This window comes from Bactrocera tryoni, chromosome 3, assembly GCF_016617805.1.
Source record: "Bactrocera tryoni isolate S06 chromosome 3, CSIRO_BtryS06_freeze2, whole genome shotgun sequence".
NCBI lineage: Eukaryota > Metazoa > Arthropoda > Insecta > Diptera > Tephritidae > Bactrocera > Bactrocera tryoni.
In genome coordinates, this window is record NC_052501.1 from 14,396,026 (window position 1) to 14,418,126 (window position 22,101).

Sequence of the window (22,101 nt, forward strand, 5' to 3'; positions counted from 1 at the left end):
CCTCATTTCAAGTATTCACTAAAATTAGCCACCACTGTTTCGTTGAAACCAATTGCAATATATAATCGCCTACAGTTGATTGCCACCGTGAGCCATATATTTCTGCTTTACATTTGCTGTGCTGCATTGACAAAAACAACTTTCATTTCGATGGCGAGTTGAACACATTCGCAACAACAACAAGATATGAAATATTCAATCAACTTAATAGTTACAACATAGCAGCAGATACCAACAACAGTAACACAACTATGGGTAAAAACGGTAGCAGCAGCGAGCGACAATTGTCTCATAAATTTGCAAAACTTTATGACAAAAGTCATAAATTTTAAATGTTGCAGTGCAAGTGACATTTACAACAGCAAAGCAAAGCAAAGCAAAGAACAAAAACATCTAGGAATGGGAGCGAGAATGGAAAAATATGAAAAAATAAAAAAATTTAGAGAAAAAGAAAAAAATGAGAAAAAAAAGCAAAAAAAAATTAGAGAAAAATAAATAAAGGAAACAGGAAAATATGAAGAAAAAAGAAAAAAAATTAAAAAAGTTTCGCGCTTAAGTCTTCTGTACTTTGAAGGTGTGAGCTTTGGTTAGCGCAGAATTAGAGCGGCCAGCGTGTGCGCGCTTGCATATGGCAGCTAAGCCGAAAATGGTAGCAGCTGGTAGGCGTGCGCTCGTAAATATTAGGCGCACATACGCACATATTAGTATACATAAGTATATGTACATATATACATACATATGTACACATACAGTCCACACCACTTCAAGAGCTATTGTTCTGTCAACAGCTGTTGTTGTGCTTATTTTTGTATGCATGTGGCAATATGAGCTCGTAACCCAATTTTGTACGCTTGAATTCATTCACACCCATATGCATACATACGTGAGTGTGTGTTTGTGGCGCACGTTGCCATAAAAGCCTGACAAATTTATGTTTTCACACACAACTAATTCAAGCTATTTTTTACAAAACAAATTTTTCTGGTTGCTTCGCTAAAATAATACACCGAAAATTTATAGAAATAATAGAAAACTCACAAAACCAACAAAAACAAACATTTGGGTGATTTAAGTGGGAAAAAGTTGAGGAAAATACACAAAAGTGAAGCCTAAAAGTTGCGACGGGAAAAATGAAACCGAAACCAATGCTTGGCATAAGGAACAATAATAATAGCAAACAAGAGCAAAACAAAAGAAAAAACAACAACAACAATAAGAAATTATAGCTCGAAAACAACGTGAACGGCCGCAGCGCCGAGAAATTACTCAATCCGACAGTTGCTGCGCTGACGCTAAATGGCAGCGCTTTCCATCAAACAGCGAACACCGAACCAAACAACAGCAAGAACAACAATAGAGGTATTTGTGAGTGAAATATGCGCGCGGCAGACAACAGCTGGAGGGCTGCAGATTTTCCAGACAAACTAAGGCACAGTTCTCAGGCGCGCAACAGTTTACGATGGGAACAAAAAGGGCTAGCAAAACAAAGGAAAAAGACAAAGCAACAACAACAAATAAATTTACAGCAACTATTGCAAAAGCAAAAAGCGAATAGAAAATCCAAGCAGACAGCTGGAAGACACACACAAGCACACACATACAAATAAAAGTCTAGAAATAACGGTTAAATACAGCTGCAACTGCTGCATATAAAACTCACATATTACACATACAAGTTATACCTACAGCTGGTGCCGCAATGGCTGTGGAAAATCGCGACAATAACAAAGGAAGTCAACGAAGTCGCCACTAAAGAAAGAAAGAAGCAGCAAAGGCCAGAGAGAGGCAGGCAGGTTTAGAAGCCATTTACATATATGCACACACCACCTCCGTTGCAGGGAGCTGCAGGAGAGCGCTTAGAAAGAGTAGAAAATTTGCAAGCAAAACTCTTACGTGCCACAATGAAAATGGCAAAGCCACTGTGACTCTGTGGCAAAGGAAAAATGTTCAAGAAAAAGAAATCGGCTCGCTCGTGCTCGTGCTTCGTGTGTCGCAAATGCAAATCGGGTGACATAATGTCTTTGCAACGTTTAGTATATCAAATTAGAGGCGACGAAAAGCGTATTGTTGACATGTGGTGATGGGAAGTTGAAGTTATAGGTGACTTCATGCGACTGGAAATACATTTAGTACTTTTTGTGGTTCGAATTTCATAAAGTAGTGATGAGATTTGTGCTAATGGCGTATGATTTGTTGCTTTTATGCTATTTAACTGCTTTCAAATATTTTTTAATTGCACGAAAATATGCGAGATTATATATAAAAACATTATAAAGATTTATTAGAGGCAACAGGAAAATAACAAATAAAATTTTATATAAGTTTATAAAATAACAAAATACTAAATATGAATAAAAAATCAAGAACTGCTCAACTAAAAGTTTCGGTTTTTAAATATTAGTCAAAATTGAACTGAAAATGATAAAATTTGGCAGATAAATTTATTAAAGATTTAAGGGGTTTTTTCCACTAGTGAATTTCAAAACAACGTTTGCTGCATATGTTCTTATATTTGAAAATATTGTCCGAAAATCTGAAGCTGATACTCAAATATTTTGGTAGACATGAGCTTATTAGTAAGAAATTTTAACGTACTCGTTTTTCTAAACTTTAAAGGCTTTTTTCTCGAAAGTTGTTTTGGTAGTCGGTCAAAAAAGTTTCTACGAAAAAACTCAACCGCTCGACTTTCTTAAATATCTCTGCCATGTAACGATCCAAGGAATACGATTTCTGTTAACAATTTCGATTATTTATGGCTCTCTGAGTAACACAAGGAGAGTGAATATTTTCACGAAAACCAACATTTGTTAGAAAGAAGCTATTGAAGGAGAGGGGCAGTGATCTTCTTTACGGATGGGTCAAAGTTTGGGGAGAAAGCTTGGTGGACGAGCTTATTGTCAGGAGCTCTCTTTCAACTTCAGATTCAGAGTTCCTGACTATTGCAGTGTCTTCGAAGCCGTGGTTGCAGCCATTTAGGTAGCAGTAGATTTTCTGCTCTACAGTGCAGCTGTCTTTAGAGAAGTGACCATCCACTCAGATAGCAGAACGGCGATACTAGTCTTGAACTCATTAATACTGCGTTCAGGGTTGGTCAAGAAGGGCATAATCTCGTTAACAGCAGCATCGAGTGTCTGTGTGAAAAGACAAGTATGGGTGCCAGGTCAAAGCGGAGTCGCAGGAAATTATAAAGCTGATCAGCTTGCAAGAATAGGCTCCCTATCTGCAAAATTGGAGCGTGTCTATTAGATAGCTAAGCTTCGCGAAAGCTTGGTCATCGCTGGGCCACCCTCGGCACATGCGCTGTCCCAAAAGCCTTTTGGGCCAAGATCGATTGTAAGATCTCTTTGTCATCAGAAAGGCTCTTTTGTCCATTCCATCTGCTTCAAAATAATTCCCTCCCGCTGCAATAAACTTATGCCAACGATTTTCCAGTCATCATAGAGCCTACTTCGATTCAGCTTTCATGTCCTCGATTGAGTTAGTAGTCATGTGAATTTGCTGAATAGCCAGAAGTTACACGAAGGTAAATCAGGCGAGTGCGGTGGTTGCGGCACGATATTAGTTGAAAATGTGGCGAAATTATGACGAATAACCAATGCAGTATGAGATGATGCTTTATCGCACTTCTTTGTTCAATAAATTCAGACATAGTAAAAATCGAAGAATTTACATTTAGAGCCTCACAAAACAACGCGTATCTCAAATACTAATAAATATTTTGAGGTGAAATTTAGCATAGATATCACTAACAGTACTACCACCTTTCAATTTGATCTCTCTCAACTGAATTAAAAAAAAGACTAATTAAAATACGATATTAATAATATTTTTTCAGGAAAATTTCCTATAATTTAGTATAACTTAGAAATTCAGATAATTCTAGAAAGATTGTTTCTCTCTCTTTTATAGTTTTTTTTCGGTTTCAAATTGTATTTATACGTAGGACAAAAATACCTCACGAAATTAAAAAAAGGAACTACAAATAATATATATTGTATTAATTTTTTTAAATTTATATATATATATATTTCTATATCAACCATTTAACATGCTATTTGACAAGAGCTAACGCGATTTGCTGCACTGTACATAAGACACATAGATATAGAGACGCAAAAGCTATGGAAACACGGAAGCCGCAAGACTAACAACAACTGCAACAGCAGCAATAGCGGCGACAGTGGTGGAAACCGATGGATAACAAGTGGACGCGTCGTTTAGTGACGGCGGCAGCTGATTTAGCGCGTGGAATTAGAAACTAATGTGGCGTAAATGGTTTTAATAGTCACAGCTGTTGTTGTTGTTAGTGCTATTTTCCGATTTGTAGCCGTCAAACTGAAAGCTCTTGCAGTCAGTCACTCACACACACACACACGTTACACGCACAGCGGTGACTGCCGCTGTTGTGAGCGCAAGAGTGTTGCACCAGTCAGCGAAAGTTGCAACACTTGCCACAACAGATTGTATAGCAACATTTTATATATAAATAATACTAGTGTGCAACATAATTGCCGTTATGCCGCTAATTGCCGTATTAGTTGTGGTTTTGTGCAAACGTGCGAGCGACTGATTCTGAAAACAAATGAAAATGCGTCGGTTGCACCACGAGATTGTTAAAAATATAGGAAATCGTGTTGGGAAAATTTACAAAAAAAATCCAAAACGTAAAACTACTGAATAAGGAAAACGCTTTTTCGCTTTGCGTTTCCTTTACTAAATGCTTATATACTTCAACTGCAGTTGCTCCATCACGGTCGTCTTTATTTGGTTTTTACTTCATTTTAGTACAAAAAAATAAAACCAGCAAATAAACTGAAAATGTCCTACTTGCGGCTTCTTTGTATTGACGCCACTCCCTTAAAATCTCCGAAAATGTCAAATCATTTGCCACAAGCAAAAAGTGGTGATGCTGTGGCACGAAAATCGAAATTTGGAAATCCAAAGGTGCATTTGGTGGCAGCATCAATGCGTACCTGACAATTTTTCGGTTATTTTTGCGCTAACTTTGTTTTACACCGTCCGTGTCACTTAAATAGAGTTATTACTAAGAAGGAGAGGCGGGGTTGCACCGCAAATCTATCAAGTAAATTCGTGACGACTAAAAGCTGAATTAAAAATAAAAATAATAATATCAATAATGTCATAAAAAATAGTACTAATAATAATATTAAACTATTTGTAAAATCATACAACAAGAAGGAAATGCAACTCAGAAATACTTATCATAAATTTGATTCGGAAATAAGCATTAAATCTAAAATAAATAAGTATTTTGTCAATTAAAAAGATCACTCAAGTTTTTTTTACTTCTCCCTCGCTTTTTCTTCCATCAAAATGTCATTCAGAACATTTTCTCAACTATATCGCATGAACTATCAGTTTATAATTTACGGATTTTGATTTTTTATCTTAAAAATGATTATTATGGAGATTATCTATCTTCGCGTTCAAATTCCGGGCCTATCATTGAAGATTTTTTAATTAATTAATTTTTTTTTCGCATGATGGGGTGGAAAGTGCCTTCCGCATCATCAGTGCTGTACGCACAGCAACAGAATGGTGGTATGTATCACTTGTAGGTCACTAAAAACCCCCTCTAAAGAACTATCGCCCACACTGGAGCCATTTTTTCTCACTCAGCGCGTTTGTTAGACTAACCAAGTCTTCTACGGCGGTGCGTTCTCGTTGCCATCGCACACATTCAAAGAGTGGGTGTTCAGCGTCGTCTTCTGTCATATCGTATAGGCTTAATGGCTTTTCGGCTTTTTCCATTCTGTTGAGGTACTTTTTGAAGTATCTGTGATCGGATAACAGCTGGGTTGTGTAGAATTCCACTTCTCTAAATTTGCGGCATGTCCATAAGCTTAGGTCTTTTATCAGTCCGGCTGTCTATCTTCGTCGCCATGTTGTTATTGTTTCTTTCTTTATATGTACTATTATGCTCTTTTTATTGTCGGATGTTTTCTTTAGCTCCCACAGCCTTTTCCTTTCGTATGCTAGAAGGTCAATTGGGTCATTACCGTTTATAACTAATATTGCATCACCTGGCACTGTTCAGTAGGCTGTTGAAACTCTGAGGGCTGTGGTGCGGTGCACTCTGCCCACTACCTTATGCCCATTTTTCTTTTTAAGCACATATGCCCAGATCAACATTTAGAGTTTTCTCTTTTCTTGGCAGGGCCCCCTATGTTGGCCATTAGTCTGTTAAGTTGGGAGGTGATTTTCGCTGCATTTCCTGCGGCGTGCTAGATTTGTACAAAGAAGGTTAGTCTGGGGTTCAGCCTTACGCCTACTTAGTTTACTGCTTTTTGTGTACTAAGAGTAGCCGTTTGAATACTTATTTCGAGGAGTATGTGATTATTTGTTAGCAGTAGCAGTTCTGTCTTTTCTGTGGCGAGCTGGAGGTTGTTTGAGTCGAGCCGTGCTTGCGTCCGTATCATGACCTGTTTAAGCTTTCTTCGCGCTTCCTCTGTGTCTCGTGCTGTAATTACTGCTGCAATGTCGTCCGCCTCCGAGTTTTAGTATAGTGTCGTAGTTGATGTTCCACAAGTCTGGGCCTAGAGTGGATCTTTATGCTGCGACAAGTTGGATTCTCCTCTTCCCTTACTGATTAGCATCAGCCGTTGCTTTTTCCAGGGTTCTTGAAACCAATATTTTTGATAACCTCTGTTATGACCAGACAAGCTTTTTTGAATATTTAATAATACTATAACAAATTGGCAGCGATATAAAAAAGTGCATTTCTCAAGCTAAAAAATACTCTAAACGTTGATACAGTAAAAATTTAGGAGCTAATACAAAGAGCTGTGCAAATAGCTTGATACTGGCTACACAATTACGAGCATTTTTGGACGCAGGGAGGGTAGAAACTGACCCATAATGGGTCCATGCCCCGTAGTAAAACGAAAGCGGTCTCCGGGCAAGCGAAAATGTCTTAGTTGGAGCACCATTCATGTGGAATTCACGATTCTTATATGGTGTGAACATTTTAAACCCTCCTTAAGGTCTTAAAAAAATATATATATCTTGTAGTTTTATAAATATTAAAAACACTACTTATAGAAAAACGTGTTTAAAGGTAAATGACGCTACATAGGTGAATGGTCAGTGAGTGGAAGGGTTCTTACAAACCAATAGGCATTTGTTCAAACCCTTTACAGGAAATTTTTCTAACTACATATGTGTTAATTGGAAATATGCACAAAAGTTCATTTTTTGCGAACCTTGGACTTTTTCTATTACCATCTGTTTATCGGACTCTTTCACACTTCTGCCTCTCTTTAACTGTTTCTCTAACTCTATTATACCACTTTCTCTTTTTTGTCTTTGCTATGTTTTCTATCATTATTTCTACTTCTATATATAACCTGTCTCTTTCTTAGTCTCTCACACTCTCCATCTATCTTGCGAGCCTTGAACTTTCTGGAACACGATCTATTTGTCGGACTTTTTCGCACTTCTGTCTCTCCCCAACTATTTATTTATATTGCTTTCTCTTTCTTTTTCTAAATTTCTGCCACTCTTTCTATCTATACCCTGTCCCTTTCTCAGTAAGTGTCACTCTCCTTCTTTCGTTCTCTGAGATCAAGGCTTTTTTTGTAAATTTTATAGCAAGAGAGTATATAATAAATATTTGCGCTCTCTCCTTCCTCTCTCAATATTAAGAACTGGTGTTTATCATCTACTTTTATTTCCTAGATTCGGAAAAATTCTCCTATTTCCTGAGTCTTCATTAGACAACCAAATTCTGTTGTGATTCAACATGAAACTTTTGATTGCAGCATAATGAACTTTATAAAAATTTTAAAAATTTCTGACAGAGCGCATATATGTTATATACATATGTAGCATAATATAAACAACTGCAGCAATTTATGGAGTATCATTGAACTGTAAATTATCCGCGCTGGGATTTGAAATTATAATCGTCACAACAACCTCTGCCCCATCTCACTTGAAAGTGCGTGCACAAACACACATATACATACATACAGTTAAAACACATTGCATTTGAGTGAGTTGCACATGCCACAGCGAATTGCTGAGCGGTTGTTGCACTGCACATTTCAACATTCGCGCATGCGCAGCTGACACGAGCGGCGAATGTAAGCGGCAATAAAAAATTGATGTGTTAATTGTGAGAAAATCTGGCAGTTGAGTGCAGTGCTATTTACTTTTTTCCATACACACGTACAATGCGCGTGCCACACATATGCATGCAACTAATGGTGCGGTACAAAGTGCCAGGCATCGGATGCTGATGCCAGCTACAATGTGATTGAAGACTCGTGTGCCAATAATAAATGCTAAATTCAGTTAATTTATGCAAACGTGCATGTATAACGGTACAGTAATGCATTCTCAGTATATTTATGAATTTTTATTGGCGGCCTGTGCGTTCAACTCGTGAATGGTGTCAATTAAGTGGCTGTAAGTGGCTTCGTCTCATGCTTTAGTATTAAAAATGTAAAAATATAAAAAATTAAAAAATTGAATAAAATTTGAAAAAAAATTAACGATATAATAAAAAATTGTAATTAATTACATTTAATTTGACGTTAATGCCTGCGGCTCAGCTCAGTTACAGCATTCGATAAAATTCGTCTGCTTAAATTTTAGATTTCGTTGCTGCTGCACGAATACGTGTGTATGTATACATGTCAGTATATATATGTATGTGCTAAGTACATGCTTAACGGCATACATAGATATATTATATATAATTATTGAATAGCTTTGGAGCTTTTGCAACCAAACTCTTTGTATGTGTTCGAGCGCCCAACAGGTGCCGCATCAGGTTTTAAAGAATGTCGGTTCGACTTGAAAAAAAAATCAAAATTTTTTTTCCGATTACTTCACCGTTAGCACGAAAATATTAATTGCACATTCAATATTTTTGGCTAAGTGTTCATAAATTATTTGGCTGCGGGTAATGGATGTACAATTAATCACGAAATTTTATTTCCAAAAAATGGTTTTTATTGAGTATACTTTTAAAAGTCACAAAAAAATAACAATGTGCAACAAAGTAATTTTTTATTTGAAAAATATTGTTTTTTTTTAATTTTGTTTAATTCACCGTTAGCACGAAAATATTATTTGAAGATTAAATATTAAATATTTTTGGCTAACTGTTCATTAATCATAAAATTTTATTTCCAAAAAATGGTTTTTATTCTCTATATTTTCGAAAGGCACAGAAAACAATAACACTACGCAATATTGCTATAGAAAATTTTATTTTATGTGAAAAATATTTTTTTTTTGCAATTTCGATTCCTTCACCCCAAAAAATAACACTGTGCAACAAAAGATTTTTTATTTGAGCGATTTAAAAAAATCTGTGTATGTGCTACTTATGTATGTATGTAGGAAAATCCCTTGCTGATGTTAAATATTGCTATAGTTCTATAATATACAAAAAATAGAGATTAGTGGCGAATTTCTTACAATTATATTACATTTAATTTTTAGCTGTTCACATGATTCATTTTTCCTGTCAATGCAATTACTATTATCTGACGCGTATATGTTACTTAAGTACATACATATGTACTACATATATGCTAACGATATTTTGACCCTTAATTGTTATTCGGTTGAAGTTATTATCTTATACGTGCTATACATATTAAGGTTACTATACAAATTGGAATTTCTACAGCGTTACATTTTTCTCTGAACGATTTATGGGTTACCTGAAAAACTTATATAAAAAAGAAATATACTTAGTTAGAAATTTACTTCTATTTGTCGAGGCAATGTATTTTACTATCTAAAATCTATCTTTAGGCAGCCATGAATCCATGCTTTTGGAGTAATACATATAGTTAAATCCTCAAAAGTCTAAATTTTTTGACGTATACTAATTTTAGAGAACAAACAAGTTTAGTAACATTTTTAAAGAGACACACCTAGTGTGTCAGCCTGAAAAAGGTTATGTTAAAAACAAAAAAACAACAAAAAAAATTTAATAAAACTACTGTTCAACTATTAAAAAGTGAAGATGTACTTACACATATTTTAAGAGAACGCAGTGCAATTTTTGTGGAGAAAAATTAAATATTTTTCGGTTTACAAGCAATTTTTGAAGGCGATAACAAACACAAGCTTCTCCACTGCTAAAGTGATTCCAGCCATCTCTGTGAGTGAAACCTCAAAAAATATTTTACTAAGTACTATAGGAAAGTGTCCGTACAGTAATCTATCATCGAAAACAGGAAAAAACTTTTGATGCAGAAACAGCTCAGTTTTGAGAAAAAATCTGTCCTCAAAAATGAAAAATGTAATGTCACTGTTGAAAGATATTGCTACAGTAGTGACGTTTGAGGTGTCAAGCTGTGTTAACTTAACACAGAATTTCTTAAATATTATTATAAGAACTTTTAACAGGCGTTTTTCATAAACAAAAAGGTTAGGTTAGGTTAATCTGGTAAACGAATAAGAAACGAATAGACCAGTTTGGCACTTTGCGATACCAGATGGAGTTCAGTTGCTAAGTCCAAGAGGAGTATTGCTGGCAGAAGCTATGTATATATTCTTCATAATGGCTGATTTGTCATAAGAATGTTTGATAAATTTTTTTTATAGATTTTTATAAGACCAAATATTTTGTTTTAGGTAGAATAAACAGTTTTAGGTAGCTTTATGATCTCAATTCATCAATCTTTGATTTAGACCTCGTGTTCAGAAGAAAACATTCAAATATTCATTCAAGTTAAGTAAGTTAACTAAGTTAGTTTTAAGTGGGGAATAGAAAAAAGTCAGATGAAGGATTTTTTTCTGACTAAGTTGGTAGAGGCATACTTTTTCTTAGTGCTTTGTTGGCAACTATCTCATAAGCGACCAATAGCTGACATTTAGACTTTCAGTTAAGGTCTTAGACTTCTACCTCCACTCACAGGGTCTGTCCAAAACCGCTGCCATCAATATGAGGATTTTGAAACAAGTTCCATTCCGTTTAACAACTCTTATAGCCATTGCCTCAGTATGCACTTAGCAACTGCATAAATACTTATTAATATCTGTAAGCATATATGTGAGTATATTCGAGACGAAAACCAATAAAATTTAATAAGCTTAACCGCCATTTAAAAGCATTTATAAGAATCGCAACAAAACTCTCCCTTTTTATAACTTTACAGTCTTACTTTTACTTTTTTTGTAAGCTGTCTGCATTTTTTTACACTCCTGGCAGCACAGCTCATTTTTTTACTTCTTTTATTCTCTTTTAGCTAAAACAAAGAAATTCTCAAAAACAGAAAAAAATACAAATTTAAACACGTTTTCACCGTTTCACGCTTCTAATGAGTGACATTCTTGTTGCATTTTTAGCCGCCAAGCTTCGGTCTCCGCTTTACTAAATGCTCCTTTTATTTTGTCGTCAAGCTAGACAGACACACGCCACTACTCCTCGCCCCGACACTTGGTCCGTAGAAGGAACTTGTTTGTAAAACTTGCTGTCTTGGTAACTGGCACTTATTTGTACGCCTCATGCCTAATACAGCTAGACATTTGGTTAAATGAAATTACCTAGATTTTACCGTTATGCATCTACTTATACTAAATTTAGCATGCAGTCAAGCCAGAGTTGGGTCATTAGCTGTGTGAGAGTGAGTTTGCATACAATAAAGAGCTAAATGTATTTACATACCCACAAGCGGTTGCGTTCGCTTTCTGGACAAGCACACGAAGTTACAAGAATATAAATGTCTTTAGATTAATTTAAAATTATAATTAATTATAATTAGCAGTACTAAGAAATTGAAAATTGCTCAAAAAAGAAATTTTATTATTATGAGAAAAGCCTTAAGATTTTTATTAAGCTTTTAAAGCTTTCCGAAAAGCTATTGGGCTGAGCACATACTATAAATTATAATTATATAGGTATGATGTGATCGGGTTTCAAGAATAGCAGATAATATAGCACATATTACAGAAAAATAAAACAGCGCTTTCTAGATTTTTAACAAAGCTTTTCAAACCCAAAATACTAAATTAAAAATAAGGAAAATTCTCCTTAATATATTTATGCCTATGTCAACCTTTAAGTATAATAAGAAGACATTTAGAAAAACTTTTTAGCTTTTTAAACAAGCTTTTAAAGCTTTGTAAAGCTTGCATAATGCCTCTATAAATTTGTCATGTTTTTGTAAATAATAAGTAAGTGAGGAAAGATACAAAACAAAATTTGCAAGCTTTTAATTAAATCTTCAAAGCCTTTATAAAGCTTGCATAAGGCATACGTAAATTGCCAACAAAGCTTTCAAAGCTTTTGTAAGCTAGAATGATGCATTCATAAATTTGTCATGTTTTTGTAAATAATAAGCGAGAAAAGATACAAAGAAAAGCTTTCAAACTTTCTAATTAAGTCTTTAAAGTTTTTATAAAGCTTGCATGATGCATCTATAAATTTGTCATGTTGTAGATAAAGAATGCGTGTGTTAATTATAACAAATAAATTGAAAAAGGGGAAACTAAAGAAACAATTTCTACTTTTCTAGCCAATCTTTTATGTGGCCACATTTAAACAGTTTTACCGGTATAATTTGAAATAATACCAAAGTCAATTTTTAAGTGTAACAAATAGTTAAGTGAATATGAATGTTTATGAGCTTTAGAAAAAAGCTTTCAAAAACATATTATCAAGCTTGTAGCGATCCGTCTTGACATTTACATAAAATATCAATTACTCATAAAAAAAAGGAAATAACAAGTCAATAGCTAACTAGAAAGCTTTACAGTTTTCTGACGAAGCTTTCAAAAACCGGTCCTAAAGCTAACAGCCATACACAGTTTTATAATGGGTAGAACTGATACATTTTCTACTGCACCTAAAAATTGGGAAATCTGATGTTTTGGGTAAAATAAAAATATTAAAAATTTTCCAACGAGCTTTTGAAGCTTTTTTGGAAAACTCTATATACAACGATTATAATGTGAAAAAGAAGCTTCTCAAGGGGAAAGAAAGTTAAAACAAAACACAATGAAAATTTTTGATTACAACTTATTGATAGTTATCGATAATTATTGATACATACTATATATCCTTCCAAGGCCACAAATACGTTTTGGCTGTGAATGTACGAATTATTTGGTTTATTCTTTGAAGGATTAGTAAGGAGTTTGTTCTTATATTTTTAGAATTTTTAGAAGTAGAAAAGGGGATGAAGATAAAGCTAGTGAGAGAAAGAGCGAGGAAAAAAAAATATAGAGAATATTCTGATTATATTTTAGCACTACTTTGTCTCGCAATTTTTCCCAAATGTGTTTTTAATTGATAGCTCTTCAACTGTTGTTTTATGTCTTCAATTAAATCGACATTTTTGAACTTTGGCCATATAAAAGCTCTTTAGACCACCTCTGCGAGAGATACGGTATTATTCATTTCAATTATGTAAATTCTTGAATATAACCTTTTGGCATATAAAAGGCTTAGACACATAAAAGTGCAGAAGAATTACAATTAAAATGCGAATTACAACAATAACAACAGAAACAATATTCGTAACTGCAGCACCAACAGCAACAAAGCACCTTGGGTGATGAGCCAGAGTCAAAGTGGCATAAAATTAACTTCAGCAAGAAAATTAGAATCGGCAAAGAAAAACTTTATTTGAAAACAACAAACAACAAAAAAAAAATATAAAAAAAACCAAAACGGTGTTAATAACAACATCAATGCAACATAATGGTAAATGTCATTGATGGAGCCGCTCGACAGACACCAATTTAATTTTTACATTAAAAGCAAATGCGCCGCCAGACAAAGAACGCATAAAAAGCGCCACAACAACAATAACAACACCAATAATAAATACTTAATAAACACGTAGTTACTAAATAAGAAACGCACACACACACATGCACGCATATATGAGTAGACACCGTTGTTGAGGGCAACGGAAGTGCGGTTAAGGCGTCCGAGAGGGCAAGTAAACGCTGAAAATTACAAACCGAATAAATACTCGAAGAAAAAAATGTGGAAAAAAACTGCGCGCTGGAAAAGAAGGTCAACAGGTTCAAGCGTTCAAGCAGAAAAAAATGAAAAACGAAATCGAAAATTTTTAATGCGAGCACTAAACGCGCCTAAAGGCCGGCAAGAAGAGGCAGAGCCGAAACGGCAGAAGCAACAGCAACAACAGCTAAAGCGCGGCCACAACAACAAAAGCGTAAAGCAGAAGCGCCAACATACACACGCACACACACATTTACATTTTTATAGTACAAGTTTTACTGTTGTAAAGCGACAAGCCAAAAAGATCAACGACAACAACAACAACAACAACAGAAGCGACAGCAGAGAGGCCAAATGAAAATGAAAACGAGCAGAAACCTGCCGCTGCTTCTGCACAACAAAATTGTAAGAACAACCGCCGTCAAGAGCGTCGCTACATGCAAAAACAACTAAATGTTACAAACAACTACAACAACCGCAACAACTGTGTACAAGAAATAGTCGGGAAAAAAAGCGGTCATAACAAGAAAAACGGCATATTTCCATAGAAGGCGCTTGGAAGGCGGCTGCAGCGTGTAGCGCAGCGGCGCGAAGCTTGGCTTGGCAGCGTGATTCGGCTTAACTTGGCATCAGTTGGCTTGGCTGGCGTCGTGGCTGCGAGCAGCGCGCTGCTGTGGCTGGATGGCTCATCTTCAGTTCATAAAAATCAAAAGTGGTTTTGTTTTCGATTTCAAGTTTCGCTGGCAAATAGCTGAGCGCTTAGCAAAAAAATCTTAAACAAAAATAACAACAACAATAGTGGCGGTAGTTGGCAAGATTATTATTTTAATGCTATTGATGTTGCTCTGGTATTGGTGTCTCACATGCATACACTCATGCATACATACGAACAACACGCGCAACAACACTTGTTCACTTGTGTTGAGTTTGAAGTGCTTCTTCTTCTTCTTCTTATTCAAATGAAAATGAAATTGAAGCCATGTGTTTTTGTTTTTATGTCTTTTGTCTTGTAGGCAAGTAGTAAAATAATATTCGAAAACACTAAAAAAATAATTATATAAAAATAAAAAAAATATATATTTACTATAAAAAAAACTAAGCAACTAAAAATAGTTAGAATTACAAAAAATGTTAACTTCGGCAGCATCGAAGCTATAATACCCTTCACAGGTGAATTTTTATAACATAAAAGGGTAGTTTGTATGGCACATATATGCTTTAGTGGTTCTATCTGAACAAGTTGTTCGGAAATTGTGCCGTTATCTTGCCAAATTTCGTAAAGAAATATCATCAAATAAAAAAGTTTTCCATACAATAGTTGATTTTGTTACATCAGTTTGTATGGCAGCTATATGCTATAGTTATCCGATTTGAAGAATGTTTTCGAAGATAGCATTATTGCTTTAGATAATGATCTGTGCGAAATTTCTTAGAGAAATCTCATGAAATAAAAAAGTTTTCCTTACAAGAACTTGATTTTGTTACATCAGTTTGTATGGCAGCTATATGCTGTAGTAATCCGATCTGAAAAATATGTTCGGAAATTGTACAGTTACGTTGGAGAATAACTTATGCCAAATTTCGGAAAGATATTTCCTCAAACAAGAAAGTTTTCCATAAAAGTAAATTCTTCCGACCATTCAGTTTGTATGACAGCTATATAGTATGAAAAGCATCGATATCTCAACTTCGTATGGTCCGTTCAGGGTATGAAAATATTTGCAATTCAAAATGCCAAGCTGACAAGAATGTCTAATGTATGCAAACATGTGCAGACATACTCAAACGGACAAATACATATACATTTGCATATAAAAAATGTAGTTTTATATAATTTGATACAAAATTTTATGAAAAGGTTAACCAGTTTAGTCACTAGATTTATTTACATTTTTATCTCTTTATATGCACACACACGGAGTTGGTAATATATTCCATATATATATAGTACAGAATATATTATACAAGTATTTGGTTTGTATGTATGTAAGTAACTACTAAAGGTTGCGAGGCCGGTAACAATTTATTTACGTCGGCGTGCATGAGTACCACAGCTCTAGAGCAGAAATCAGGGGTATTATAAGAAAATATTCAAATCTCTGTAAATTATACAAATTCAGCAACGAAGTTATTTTATACGAAGCAACTAATGTGAAATTATAGGAGAACCAATGTTGGCTTTAAATTTGAAAGAAAAAACAATTTCTTAGCTTTGTTTACTGACTTACGTTTTTGCTTTAATTTTAATGACAATATTTGGGAAAACTAAATAAGGTACTGGCTTCCGTAAGCTATACCGTATACATGAGCTACCACAATACAGCAGAATTGAGTAACTCTTTCGGATTGATATAAAAGAAACTAAAGTGAGAAGTCGAAATATTTTACACAACATTCAGTTCATACAATTCAAATTTGAAATTGTATTAAAAATTTTTCTAAGAGAGTTGCACCTTTTTGTATTAAAAAATTTTAAATTACCTTTCAAACTGTAGGAATTTGAGAAAATAGTTGTAAATTTTTGTAAGAGTGTTGCCACCTTTTTGTATAAAAAAATTTCATAAATTAGCTTTCAAACTGGAGGAACTTGAGAAAAGAGTTGAAAATTTTTGTAAGAGAGTTGCCACCTTTTTGAATTAAAAAAATTTTCTTAAATTACCCATCAAACCGGAGGAGACTTGAGAAAAGAGTTGAACATTTTTGTAAGAGAGTTGCCACCTTTTTGTCATAATTAAAAACATTTCATAAATGACCTTTCAATCTGAAGGAACTTGAGAAAACATAGAGTTAAAAATTTAATTTTCTAGTTTAAAATTTTTTTGAAAATAAATAAAATGATAAATTAGGTATACCAGAATCAATACTCAATATCAAACAGAACTATTGAACTGAGTAGCAACAATTACAAGAGTAGGGTCGATATTGGCGTGAAATGAAGGGTATTTGGTTAAACTTTAATATGCTAAGCATCGACCCATGAATACTTATACATTTTATTTGATTGAAAGCTATTTGTTTATTTTTATATAAATTTCATAAGTTTTCATGCTCAATAAAAGATGTCAAGGAAAAAATTTATTAAATAAATGTTTACGTTTACCTCTATCCATCTCAAAGGCATAATAATTCCTTTGAAATTATTCTGCTGAAAGTATCAATTTCATACACATTCTAAATTTGCTTGCAAAATTCCTTAATTTTTTCGCAATTAGGCATGCGCCTACAGAGTTCACTTTCTGGGCGCGCTTGTCAAAAACGTGCACTTGCTGCACCCAAGAAAATCGCTGGCTTAGATATGCTGAATCCGGAATCAAGCATAAAAGCAGAACTAAAGCCAAGCAGAGGTTATTAAAGTGTGTGTGAAGCTTTTGCAGCAAGTCATCGTCAGCCTGGATTTTTTATTGAAGATATGAATTAAGGTTAAATTAAGTGTTTTATAATTTTTCTTCTTTATTTTGGTAAACTATTTGTGGGAGCAGTACTTACACTGTCTTTACTGCCGTTTTTGAAGTTAAACTTAAATTATTTTTTTTTTCATTTGAGTAGACGCCGCTAGTTCACTTAGATGTTGAATAAATTCTATGCTGAGCGTCGTAGTTTAAATGGAATGTGAAATCTTCAACAATACTTAAGCGTTTATAAAAGAAGAACGAATGACTCATTTTAGGTGTTTCTAGTAGATCAGAAGGCACTGAAGTATTGCTTATTATTGTAATTGTTGGTTTGGTTCAAGTTTTATACTGTGATTTGAAATTGAGGCATATTTCTCAGACACTAAAGCTAAATAATCCATTATGTCTCTTCTTTCTGCTTGCCTTTTATATTACAGTACACTTTTTTTTTTTAATTTAAGGCATAAGATAGAACTTCTGAAAGTAAATAATAAATAAGTTTTCGTTAAGAATTCACAAAATTGCACCACAGCGCCACCTAGCGCATTTTTACCTACAAAACTTCGTTCGAGTTCGTTGCTTAAGTCTAATATTTACATAGCACGAATAAAGAAAAATCACAGAAACTACAGAGAAAAATTCGAATTCGAGGGGAAACTTATCATTTTGGCCACAAAAGGTGAAAAACGCCTTTAACAGACAAGCTGATAAATGCCACACCATTGGTGCGCCATAAACAAAATCTAAATTTCTCGAAAAACCCTTGAGCTTAGTAAATAATGGCACCTAGAGAAATGTAAAAGAGAAAAAGTAAGTGAAATGAAATGAGATCAGTGCAGCTGAGCATGAAGCCAGCGAAAATAAAATGTTTTTACAATCGAAATATATAAATGTACTCTTATAATATATTGATAACATGCCTTATTGAAGGCGAAACCATTTGACTTTTGCAACAAAAAGGAGAAAAACATACTCGCACTCAGAAAATTGAACCACTTTGTTCGGAAACAAAAACTATAACCACAATAATATTGCAAACAGCTGTAGGCGCAAACCAGCTCTGCCATGCAAATGTGCGCCAAGACATTTATCAACGCGAAAACAAGCGAAACGCACAAACACATGCAAGTAAAAATTATGAAAAATAACTAAAATGGCAAACCAGTGCATTCGGCATTGCAACGCGGCGTTGGGCGACGACAGCAGGCGGCTGCGGCACTTTGCTGCTGTGATTGAGCATGTTGTAGCGTTGCTGTGATATATTTTAGATTAGCAACATGCTGTTGTAGTAGTTGTGGCACAAAGAGTAAAAGTTAAATTGCACGCAAGGCCGTTCACTGCAACAATAGCAACAACGGCAGGAGCAATAATGACGGTAAAGCACCGTAAGCACAAACTGCCAGCATTAGGAGCGGCTTTGCTTATGCTTATGTGGTACATTACTTTGTATATATGTATATATATATTTCCATACATATATATACAAGTATATCTATGGTTGTGTATCTTTCTATGTATGTGCATGTTTATGTGTGCATTTATGCAAACCAGCTGCACTCGGCTGTTGCAATTTATAATTTTTTTTCAATTTTGCTGCACTTTTGTTGACAAAAGCGAGCGTTAGAAAATGAAAGTGCGAATTTTGTAATGAGATTGAAAGCGATAGATAACAACGCAAGTGCTTGGCTAATAAAAACATTGCTTTTTTTGTTTTCTGATTTTGCTTTAAGAAAAGCTTCATTTACCAGCAACACGTTCGTTGTTAAGTCTTTTGTTAAGCATTTTATCTCTCTAATATTTTGTACTGTCTCAAATTTGCGCTCTTGCTAATTTCCACTCACTTTTTGTCTATTCCAGGAGCACATACAAGAAGTTTTGGACAAATGGACACAAATAGATGATGAGATTTGGGCCAAAGTGATTGTTTTCGAACGCAATCGACGCGTAGCGAAAGCATATGCACGTGCGCCAGTGCTCACCATAAATGGCTCAGATGATGGCTTCGATGGCATGCGGTAAGTGTTGCAATAAATATGAGAAATTGTAGCGAGAATGTTATTTGGTTGCTATATATTTACAAGTCTTTAGTTTATTCAAGTATATAAGATTGAAAAGAGTACAGAAAAAAATATAAAAGTAAATTTATAAAATAAAGCAGTGTCGAATTATTAGTGAGAAATAAAATACTTCAAAAGGCAAATTCAAATATATGAAAAAATTGTATATTCAAAATAAAATTTTTAAGTTTTTGGAAAATATAGTTTTCAGAACTGACCGAGATAAAAAAAAATACTTGAAATAAGCTTTAAGGTACTATGAAACATATTTTTTAAATAAAGTATGCTCAGAATAATCATAACTAGTGTTGTTGGCGCTGTGTCGAATGAAAAGTTTTATTATTAAAACTAGTTATACATATGTATATGTATAGTATATCGTCACTTAAAATGCAAAATAACGTAACAACACTTTTCATAAGTTTACAGGCGGAGCAAAAGCGATATAATTGAAACCATTCATTTTTAACAACATTTGAGTTTTGGTTATAAAATGGTTATATATTGGTTATCATACACTTGAAACATAATTAGAGTTTTGGTTATAAAATAGTTATATATTGGTTATCATGCCATTGAAATAAATTTTCAGTTTTGTTTATGAAATGTTTATATATTGGTTATCATATCAAACAGCGATTTTCGATTTTTTTGTGATGATGCATTGTTTTGCATTTTGAGTGACGATATACAAGGATAAACAAAGGTGCATTCATATTCGTGTTGTTATTATCTTTATCTTTATCTCTCTCTATCCCCATATCACTATCATTAACTTTATTTTTATCTTTATCTCTCTTCATCTTTATCACTACTCATATCTCTAATTGTAACTTTGTTATTAGTTTTATTTTTATTTATTTTTATTCCAAAACCATAAAAGCTTTTGTAACATAATTTTTCTTTCTTTATCATACCTTTAACTACATCTTTAATTTTTGCTATTTTTATTTACCTTCTACCCAATCTTCATAAAGTGATAAAGCGTAACTTCTTAACAGCCTCCATATCTATCTATATTCCTACTACTACTTCTAACTTCTCATTATCAGTATCTCTATCGAACTCTATTCCTACCGAATTCACTATCTGCATCTCTAACTATCTTTATTGAAATCACTTATAAAAATATCTCCTAACATAATTTATTGTTATTTTCAAGTATTAAAAGCCTTACTTTTTTACTAAAAAATTCTTATGAAATACTATCTAGTTTCAAAAGTGAATTTTAAGCATTGCGAAGAGTGCTAAACGAAGTAAATATTTTACCAGAAGTTTCCAATTTTTTGATATTAATTTTCTATTACCAAAAATACCACAAAAGCTTTAGTTAACGAGAAATTTTAAAATTCTAATTTATCCAAATGAGTGTCACAATATATATTTAGATAATTATATTAGTAGATAACTCATAAGTAAACGTGAATGTTATGCTAATGTGACCGGATTTCACTAACTCAAACAGAATATGAAACAAAAAAAAAACAAACGAGAAAAAATGTTAACTGCACTGCACAGAAGCTTTATACCCCATACCTGGCATTCTTTATACCATAATATGGTATATCTTTGACTTGAGAGAGTTCTTATAGCTGCTATATGTGGATGGATCTGAGCTTTTTGTTTACGTTTAAAGCAATGTCTTTAGTAAAAATACGTGCCAAATTTCGTGAAGATACTTTGCCAAACAAAAAAGTTTTCTATACAAGAACTTGATTTTGTTCACTCAATTTGTAAGGCAGCTATATGCTATAGTGGTCCGATCTAAACAATTTGTTCTGAAAAATGATACATTTTGATAATAATTTATTCAAGATTTTGTGAATATGTTTTGACAAATGAAAAAGTTTTCCATGCCAGAACTTGAATCGGATCGTTCAGTTTGTATTACAGCTATATGATATAGTGATCCGATGTCAGCGGTTACGACAAATGTGCAGTTTCTTGAGGAGAAAAGGACGTTTCCAAACTTTCAAATCGATTTCTCGAAAACTGAGAGACCAGGTCACATATATACAGATAGAGGGAAATGGCTAAGTCGACTCAGCTCGTCCTATTCATTATTCGTATATGTATGTATATGTATACTATACGGGTTCTTTCTGAGTATTAAAAACTTTGTGCTAAACTTGATTCAGGGTATAAAACAAGCTGAAACACGTAACTAAAGGTTTTGAGAGAATTGGTTATGGTTTCCTATTAAAAAAAGTTGTTGCTGGAGAATTTGGAAAATACAGCACACCATGAGTATACAAAAATTTTTTAATTGTTAGAAATTTATTATAAGTTCAAAGAAAACTATTAGATACATACTTCTGTACAAAAAGTGTGAAATCTCGTCTATGTGTTCCGAGCCTTCGCGATCATTGCCAGAATTTGATATAATTTTTAAAGAAGTGTGTGAGAAACTACAAAGGTGCATATTACATATTTCGGTGTTATTTTTGTAATATATATGTATATAAAAATGTAACATGATAATTTATTTATTACTATATGCACATGAAAAGTAGCATATAATATATATAGTATATAAAGTTCACTTTGCAAAACCTACAACTAAATCGCAAGTAATAAGTTGTTTTGTTGTTGTCTTTTTATTTGTTGCTTTAATGTAAAGATTGAATTCACTTACTATACCCACATGTTTATTTATACACCTCTTACATAACTCATTCACATGTTTTTGTGCCTA

The 22,101-nt window shown here is 33.7% G+C and overlaps 1 protein-coding gene across 1 annotated transcript in view; it reads left to right on the forward strand.

Moving 5' to 3' along the window:
- The window catches only part of LOC120772430, an 84,114-nt gene that overhangs the window by 12,335 nt on the left and 49,678 nt on the right, over positions 1 to 22,101 (forward strand). Inside the window, exon 2 of the mRNA XM_040101042.1 lies at positions 19,207 to 19,364. Within this exon, the coding sequence (XP_039956976.1) occupies positions 19,207 to 19,364 (158 nt within the window). The remainder of the gene's footprint in view (positions 1 to 19,206; positions 19,365 to 22,101) is intronic.